This window comes from Alosa pseudoharengus, unplaced genomic scaffold (genome assembly GCF_046254945.1).
Source record: "Alosa pseudoharengus isolate Yale_2024_CS ecotype anadromous, Long Island Sound unplaced genomic scaffold, YU_APseudo_1.1 YU_APseudo_1.1_scf_19, whole genome shotgun sequence".
NCBI lineage: Eukaryota > Metazoa > Chordata > Actinopteri > Clupeiformes > Clupeidae > Alosa > Alosa pseudoharengus.
This window is the reverse complement of record NW_027468657.1, coordinates 27910728-27920586: the sequence shown is the minus strand read 5'-3', so window position 1 is coordinate 27920586 and position 9859 is coordinate 27910728. Positions and strand designations below refer to the sequence as shown.

The following is a 9859-nucleotide window of genomic DNA, read 5'->3' as shown; positions in this document are numbered from 1 at the left end:
ATGAATGACCTCCCCTGACAAGAGTTCGCGATAGTAAGAAATTGTCTACATTGATGCACGGAAAGAACACAGCCTATGCTTCTTCTCATATCCAAAAAAGTTAAACTGATTGGCCAACCTCATCAGCTGTCTCGATTGTGTCACTATAATCCAACTTTTAGACCGTTATAGTCCTCCATACGTGTTCTTTTTTTTTTAAGCAAACGCTCAAGACAAGTGTGTAGCTACAACATAAACAAAGCGAAACTCATGGCTGACGTAGGCTATCTTCTTGAGCGGTCACTGATTGAGACACAGAAAGTTCTCAAGAACACTATTAGGTCAAACATTTACCTAATATTTGTAGTTGCCTTAAAAAAGGAAAAGCAAAGGTGACAGTCCCCCCCCCCCCCCCTCCTATTTTTTTTCTCATCGGATTTGCATCGATCTCAAATATGACATTTCTAAAATCAAATTGACGGAAATCCGTCCTACGACGGAGAACTTTAATCCTTGCATATCCTGTTAGGGGGCCAGGAGGTAAAGGATATGGTCATTTTCTCGACAAACTTGTCCTTGTCGCTCTGGGGAGGTGGGAAGCTCTCAATGTCCTTTTCTAGGTTCTGGATCTGCTTGCCCATCTGACCCAGATTCTTCTGCAGCATCTCAGCAGACACTGACACAGAGAGAGAGAGAGAGCAAGAGAGAGAGAGATAGAAATGTCAATTAACAGAGCTACAAAGTGAATGCGTGATTCAGAATGACAAAATGAAACACAAAGCTTTTATCCAAACACAGAGCAAATTCCCTGCCAAACCTGGGCCCAATCCTAAACACACAGAAATGCAACAAACAAACACACAAATAAAAAATAGAAATAATCTCCATGGAGTAAGGGACAGACACTGAGAAGAGCACTGGACTGGCAGGCCACCCGGTCCCCCTTCCTCACCTCTGCTGGCCTTCTCCACGTGGATGAGCTCGTCGGCAAAGTGCATGACTTCGGGGTACTCCTCTTGGCACAGGTCCGCCAGGAAGTGCAGCAGCGTCTGCTTCTGGTCCGCAGACTTGGTGTCTCGCAGCTGAGACAACAGAGAGACAGAGACAGTTCACATCCTCCTCCTCTCCTCACAGGATCAAACTGCTGCCATGCTTTCAGTCCATTCATCATCCTTACTGTCACTTATTTCAGGGCCACAGTTTCATTCAGTTTAATCTAATTTCATATCTGTTAGTCAGTGATTAAATTAAATAAAATTTCCACAGTTACCATGTCCATTTTAGCAATAGCATGTGACGTGTAATATGCACACGGAACAAATAATCATGCATGATGGACAGCAAAGCTGGACTGAACTGTTGTGCTTTGATGATGATGCTACTGAGGAAAGCTAATTATTTTAATGAATTTTCCCTTTCTTTCCACGTTTTCCAGGGCAGTGGCTTAATGACGACTGCTGTTAATAGCCATATTTCAGATCTACCATTGGCAGAAAGGCAACATTACAATATGACACAACAAAACTGACTGTTATAGGATGTTGAAAACACCATTTCACTATGTTTCCAGATTCCACCATTCATTTCAACCATGCTTTGTTAAAACACAAAGCTCTGTATTATTTAAATTCCAATGTCTGATCCTGTTTGGTGAACTACAGTTGAGCAAGCACACTTTTGCAGTTTCTCTGCTGAGATGCAGCCTGATCCTGTTTGGTGAACTGCAGTTGAGCAAGCACACTTTTGCAGTTTCTCTGCTGAGATGCAGCCTGATCCTGTTTGGTGAACTGCAGTTGAGCAAGCACACTTTTGCAGTTTCTCTGCTGAGATGCAGCCTGATTCTGTTTGTTGAACTGCAGTTGAGCAAGCACACTTTTGCAGTTCCTCTGCCGAGACGCGGCCTCACCTTGCACAGGTAGCTGATGCTGAAGCCGAAGGCCTTGCCGTTGCGCGAGCCGGCGTTCATGTAGTTGCCCACGAGCAGGATGAGCTCGAGCAGCTTGGAGAAGGACTTGCTCTGGCGCATCTCCTCGCAGGCGGCCGACACGGCCACCACGTCCGGCTTCAGGTTGTTCAGCTGCTCCTCGAACTGCAGCCGGAACAGGATGGAGTTCAGGCGCGGTTTCACCCGGTTCACCGAGCTGATCTGGTGGGGACGAGAGGGACGAGAGATGCAGTCACGACCGAGGAGTGTGTTCACATCGCCACTCACAATACATACACACACACGGATGTATATTTAATACATATACTGTACCTGTACCTCTCTCACACACTCACACACACACACACACTCTGACTGAGTGATACATGCACATCATCATTGACAACGTATGCACATATGGATGTATTTAAATGAATGCCACAAATGCACATGCACATACATTCACTCACAGAGACTGCACAAACACACACCAACACTATCAATTGTCTATTATGCAAATGCATCCAAATGAATGAGGAGTATAATTATGGAGGTCAATGTCAGAAGTCCCAGTCAGAGTTAGCTGTGAATATGAATGAGGCCTGAGGAGCTGAAGAAACTCACACACACATACAAATGAACACAGTCTGGTGCCTAGGAGAGGGAAGAGTGTTGACTGGAGATTTCCATTACGGTTTTGGGCGTGTGCGTGTGTGCGCACGTGCGTGTACTAACCACGACTCCAAACTGCTCTGATTCGGCCAGGTCGTCGTACTCATCCTTCATCTCAGCCAACACACTCAACTGCTCAGGCTCTGGCAACAGCTTATTCAGGCTCTATAACACACACACACACACACACACACACACACACACACACACACACACACACACACACACACACACACACACACACACACACACACACACACACACACACACACACACACACACACACACACACACACACACACACACACACACACCAAGGGCAGCATTAACAAACAAAGGGTCAGAACCAAGCCTATGGGTTTAATCAAATTGAATGCAAATGAGAAACAGTATGCAAATTTCTGAAATATGTAAATAGCTTACAGCACGCAACACTATGAGCATCTCAGCCATAGTAAATGTGTGCCGACACACGCTCACAAACACACACACACACAAACACAAACACACACACACACAAACACACACACACACACACTCATACCTGCACCATGTTCTCAGTGAGCACTTTCTCATTCACTTCCAGGATGGCAGTTTTGAAGTCCTCATATGGCATGCGGTTTGAACCCAGGAAAATAGCTTCAAACGACAAGCACAACAGCAGATATGATGAAATCACAGAGACACATTACAAAGGTGTGTGTGTGTGTGTGTGTGTGTGTGTGTGTGTGTGTGTGTAACTGTTGGTATCCATGTTCATGTCCATGTGTGTTTAGATAGGAGCACATGTGTGATTCTGCATTTGTTTTTGTGTATTTGTGAGTGTGAGTATGAAGTAGTAGAAGAGTGGAGTGCAGGAGTAGAAGAGTGTGTATGTCTTTAGATGTGTGTGTGTTTGTGTGTGTGTGTGTGTGTGTGTGTGTGTGTGTGTGTGTGTGTGTGTGTGAGAGTGTGTGTTCCCGCTGAGGAGTCCTAACTTACACAGGTTTTGTGAGGTCTTGGGGTCGAGGACCTTCAGCTCCTTCACCTTCTTCTTCTGGGCCACCTTCTTCTCATCCGTCCCATCCTGGTCCTTCTTAGCTATGACACACGCGCGCGCACACACACACACACACACACACACACACACACACACACACACACACACACACACACACACACACACACACACACACACACACACACACAGACACAGACACAGAGAGAGAGGGAGAGAGAAGAGTCTGGGGTGAGACACTCTTTACACCATCACTCAGATATGGCCAGAATTACTTAAGACATTTAGACAGAATAGATCCATCACAGAAGACTGAAAGAGAGAGATGGTGAGAGAGAGAGACAGAGAGAGAGAGAGAGGGAGACCGAGAGAGAAGAGGGGAGACAGAGAGAGAAGAGGGGGAACAGAGAGAGAAGAGGGGGAACAGAGAGATAAGAGGGGAGACAGAGAGAGAAGAGGGGGAACAGAGAGAGAAAGGGGGAGACAGAGAGAAAAGAGGGGAGACAGAGAGAGAAGAGGGGGAACAGAGAGAGAAGAGGGGGCATGGCGGTCCACTGACGGACAGATAGATAGAGGCAGGCGCAGAGATAGATGGGTCCAGACAAGGACAAATGACCTCTGGTGCTTTCTCCCACCCGCAGCCGTGATGTGTCAGCACAGTGTTACATGCACAGAGGCCTTAACACACACACACACACACACACACACACACACAGACAACCTTGGGTGCTGCAGCACTTAGTTTTGCCGGAGGAATGGTTTTGACAATGCAGAAGGCTGCAGCTGAACAACGGACACAAAAAAAAAAAAAAACCTCCCCCCAACAACCCCCCTCCCAACCACACACACACACACACACACACACACACAGCATCACACAGAATCGGTTGGACAAGGTCGTGTCCTGACTGCGGGACTGATGCTACTAAAGGCTTTTACTGCTGCCCACACTGATACCCTGAGCAGCAGCACAACACAACAATAAAACAACACAATAACATGGCGCACAGCGTGCACACACACGCATACACACACACACGCACAGGGCATCAGACCCCCACTCCACTGGCCTGGGTCTGGTCAGGGGAGAGGGGAGGGTGGAGGTGGGTGCTAAATGATGGGGTAGCCGGGGCCCTGAGGTTAGTCTGTCTGTCTGTCTGCGTGCTGGACCACCCCCGATGTGAGAATGTGAAAATCCCTCAGGACCACTGAGAGGCGGGGGGGGCTACAGACACGCAGCAGTGCTGACAGGATATGAGGTCGGGCTCTACACTAAAGGTCGATGCTTACGCTCTCAGCCACACACACACAAACACACACATACACACGCACGCAGACACACACACATCTAAAAGATGCACACACACATCTAAAAGATGCACACACACACACAAACACAAACCACACACACAGACACATCTAAAAGATGCGCACACACGCACACACACACACACACACACACACACAGACACACACACACTAAGACCAACACACAGTCTGGGAGGTGGATCTTCCTCCTGAGGGATCTCCAGGGAGCCCCAGAAAGGTTAGGCAGAGCTCGGGCTGCTGCTATTGGCTGCTGGTGAGCTCATCGGGCCTGTAATTTAGTTAAATGGTGGAACGCATCAGACTAACACAGGGGAGCAGCTGCCACATATAAATCACACACACACACACACACAAACAAACACAGCATTCATATTACGCACATTGCTAAGCAGCACACACACGCAGTCAAGGCTGTGTCAGGTTCACACCTCGAGCTCAGCTCCAACAAAAGATTTAATTAGTACACACACAGCTCATGGTCATGACACCCAGATTCAACATGCCATCACATTCAAGATACAAATATGATCAATGCACACACCCACAACCACACCCCTTTAAAGGGACATGTCTTCTAAAAAGGCCCTAAATGGTTAAACCCCCTGCAGCGGTATGCAGACAGAACGTGCTCAAATAACACGGCCCTTTCTCAGCTCTCTTTAACACCTCCAACTCTGCAGCTGTTAGGGGTTCACTTTCAACACCTCTCTCTCTCTCTCGCTCTCTCTCTCCACCCTTTCCCCTCCATCTCTCCGCCACCCTCTAATCACTCGCTCCCGCTCTCGTTCTTTCTGTTCATTTTCTCCTCGGGCTCTGCACCTCCCTTTCCCTCTCTCTCTCTCTCTCTCTCCACTGTGCGGTCTATCAGAGCGCGAGAGTGTTGCGTAGCCTATTAGATTACTGCAGCATATGGTAGCGCTCAGTTCGACTGTATAGTCTCTGTGTATTGAATTACACAGACAAGAGAGCGAGAGATGGAGAGAGGGAGAGAAAGAGAGGAAGAGAGAGACAGAGAGAGGCCTCTGGTTCACTCATAAAGGCCTTTGTATTAAGTGGGACTCTTTTCCCTGGCTCATTCTCACTCTCCCGTTCTCTCTCTCTCTCCATCTCTTTCTCTCTCTCTCCATCTCTTTCTCTCTCTCTCTCCATCACTCTCTCTCTTAACGAAGGCCTGGCCTTAACGAGCTCTCTGTCGGAGGGCTGCGGGAGCTCGAGTAGAACTGGGCCTCCATTGTTTTTCTTGGCAGACGCCGCTCTTCCTTACGCAAGCCTCGCTCCCTCTCTCTCTCCCTCTCTCTCGCTCAGTTTTCTTTTCCTTCGCCTGCTCTCCCACTCACCCTTTCCATCTGCCATCCCTCTTCTACCCCCCATCCCTCCATCTCGCCCTCCTTCACCACTCTTTCCTTGGCTCCCTTTTGTAAAACTCTGGTTACTAATGTGGTCAGTGTATTCATACCACTTTCACTCTGAGATGTCTGCTTTGAATACCTCTTGGAGGAGAAGTTTTCTCCCTTCCTTACTAACTCTTGACTCAGTGTGTGTGTGTGTGTGTGTGTGTGAGTGAGAGAGAGAGAGAACTGAATGTGTTAGTCTAATGTGTTAGTGTAGTGTGTGTGTTTTCTTTCCATTTGTCGGTCATGACAGTAAAATGGTTGCCTGGTGTTCCTTGACACTGTGTCTACTGCTGAGTTTGTGTGTGTGTGTGTGTGCGTGTGTGTGTGTGTGTGCGTGCGCCTTTCAGAGCGGCCTGTTGTCCTGTTAGTATTCACTGCAGAGTAACTGGGACTGTCGGTATCTGTACAGTGCATCACAAACACTATTGTGTGGACGACACAACACACTGATCCCCAACAGAGAACAGGAAAGGTCAGCAGGATATCTCACACTCTGTCACACACACACACCCCCACTCACACAGAGAGAGAGAAATGCACACGGTGTAGATAAGAGGCTGAGTTTAAAGCTGGCCATAAAATCTCACACACACACACACTATCTATCTCTCAAAAACGCATTATGCGTTTCGAATCTCTTTTTGAGAGAGACAGCAGACACACATTTACTGAGATTGCATAAAACGAGTGGGATTAATCTGCCTAGAAAGCAATCTGAGAATGACAAATAATCCAGCTACTTTAATGACATGCCCTTAAACCTTTATGTCAGTGGGTCAGTTGGTGTGTGTGTGTGTGTGTGTGTCTGCATGCATATGTAAAGAAGTGCGAGCCGTGCACAGCTAATTCTATTGTTAAATGGAGTGTGAGTAAGATGGCTACATAAAACTAAATAGATACTTCTGTAAGCCCTTCTTCACTCGTGTGCACACACACACACACACACACACACACACAAACACGTCATCTGTCTGATTCATAAAATGGGGTCTGTGCGACGCTCAGTGCAAAATGGCTGCTCCCTTACACACGCGTGCAAACACACACACCCACAGACACACAGAAAAATCTTTCATTTGTAAGCCAATGGCTCCCCTACAGACAGCAAGAGGTACTGCACCCACAAAACCTCATGTGTTTCCAGTAAAGACCACTCTGTCACATTCTCACATACACAGCTGCATACAGATGTTGTAGATTTATGGGCTTATTCTGCTCTTTTATAGTACATGTATTGTTTGTGGTGATAAAACACACACACACACACACACACACACACACACACACTTTCTTCTCTCTGTCTCCCCTTTTTATCCCCCTCTATCCTGGCCCCCCTGCTTCTCCACACAGCTGACTATTTGGGGGTGAGGGGTAATGTGATGCAACACACACACACACACACACACACACACACACACACACACACACACACACACACACACACACACACACACACACACACACACACACACACACACACACACACACACACACACACAGAGAAGAAAGAAAACAAGTTCCCAGAAAACTGAGGAACTGCTGAGAAAAGCTGAGATGTTCTTTTTGTTTAAAGCAATCTACAAGAACTGGCTCTCTTTACAGGTTCAACATCATTCTCTGTCTGTCTCACACACACACACACAGTTACGTAATCACACTGTCCAGAACATTCTCTCTCTCTCTCTCTCTCTTTCTCACTGACTTAGAACTGAAGAAATCACCACAAACACAGATCTATTCAGGGCCCGAGCGCACACTTCACTGATGGCTGACCACAGTGAAAACACAAACATACAACATCCCTATTAGAGACTGCTAGGAGTTTTATATTCACACACACACACACACACACACACACACACACACACACACACACATAAACAAACACTCGCCACAACATTCCATGGATGGCGCAAATGATTAACACACAGTTAAAACAAAACCCAATACACAGCAACAGATGAGTGGACACACACACACAGAGACGCACACACACACACACACTCCCACTGGCCCTCTCCCCTCCTTATATGGAAAGTGTTTCAGAGCGTGTGCTCAGGAGGAGACGGATAGAGCAAGAAACAGAAAAAAGGGGTAAAAAAAGGAAAAGAAAGAGGCTGAACAAAGGGAGAAAGAGAAGGAGGACAAGAGGGAGAGAAAGAGAGCATGACCATCATTCGGCTAGAGACTCCGTTATGAGTGACCAGCACGCCACAAGCCACCTCACCCGCAACTCTCTCTCTTTTTCCAAACTCTTTATTCGCCCTCTGTGTAGCTCTCTCTTTTTCTCTCTCAACTCCATCTGTGTGTCACACACACACACACACACACACACACACACACACTCACAAAAGCAAGCTTTTCATTCGGCCTTTCATCTGTACTCTCTGCCTTTTTTCTTTCTTTTCGTCCATGTGCCTCTTTCTCGCTCTGTCTTTCATGAGTGCACGGGGCACGGGGAGACTTGGTTATTTTTATCATAAAAGCTTTCAGATGACGGGCTCCATTGTTCGCCATCCGCGGCCCAACAGTGCCCCCTACAGGCCGCTCGCGGGAACTGCACCCTCCACGCATGACTCTGGCTGGAAAACTTTTTCCAACAACGACAAGCCAAACTTTTTTTTCCCCTCCCGACTTCTCATCCAAAACTCGCTCGCTCGCTCTCTCTCTTTCTCTGAAATGATAAATTCCAACCATAACAAGTCAAATGGATGCCGTTTAAAAAAAAAAAAGATATTTTTCCCCTCTGAGCTGATTGCTTGGCTGTTGGGCTTTAAACTAGCGTGACAGGTCGGTTATTTCCTCTCAGAACATGATTTGGAGGCGCATGAGGAGGAAGAGGAGGAGGATGAGGAAGAGGAGGAGGATGATGTGCCCTCCCTTGTTAGTTCAGCACAAGTTCACTTCTGGAACTGGCAAGCACGGCGGCCATGTGACGCGCGTTGTGAAATGTTTAATGCCGAGGAATTCTGGCTTCTGGGAATTCTGTTCCCTTTTGGACATGTGTGTGTGTGGGGGGGAGTACGGTATGTGTCCTTGAGTGTTCAAAGTAAATAAAGTTAGGAGAGCTGATACAGTTTATGTTTTGTACGAGAGAGAGAGAGAGAGAGAGAGAGAGAGAGAGAGAGAGAGAGAGAGAGAGAGAGAGAGAGAGAGAGAGAGAGAACACTCAGCAGAAGGCATGTGGTGAAAGGCCTTTGTTTTCACACAAAAGCCCAAGGACAGCTGTGGGGAGACCTCGTCCCTTTAAACATTAAATGTCCACATTCTGTCACCCAGCTAGTTTTGTCTGCTGGCCAGTGAGTGTGAGTGGTGGTGGGTGGGAGGGGGGGTGTTAGACAGAGAGGTAGCATGCTAGTGTGAGTGTGTGTGTCCACTCCGGGGAGTTTCCACGGCGCTGGTTGCCGGGGGTAACCTCGGAGCTGAAAGGGCCCCTTCATCCTGTTTTTGTCTGTGAAAGGAAGCAGGCTAAAATGGAGTCCACGGGACAGGGGTGGGAGCGGGGGATGGAGGAGGAGGAGGAGGAGGTGGAGGGGGAGGAGTGAGTCAGCGCCAGATGGCAGG

The 9859-nt window shown here is 47.6% G+C and overlaps 1 protein-coding gene across 1 annotated transcript in view; it reads right to left on the bottom strand.

Moving 5' to 3' along the window:
- Positions 1–485: 485 nt before the first annotated feature.
- The window catches only part of LOC143132909 (protein diaphanous homolog 1-like), a 100550-nt gene continuing 91176 nt past the window's right edge, over positions 486–9859 (bottom strand). The window contains exons 20-25 of the mRNA XM_076292733.1: positions 3557–3655; positions 3120–3214; positions 2639–2740; positions 1886–2125; positions 932–1061; positions 486–655 (exon numbers count right to left, since the gene is read on the bottom strand). Of these exons, the coding sequence (XP_076148848.1) occupies positions 486–655; positions 932–1061; positions 1886–2125; positions 2639–2740; positions 3120–3214; positions 3557–3655 (836 nt within the window). The remainder of the gene's footprint in view (positions 656–931; positions 1062–1885; positions 2126–2638; positions 2741–3119; positions 3215–3556; positions 3656–9859) is intronic.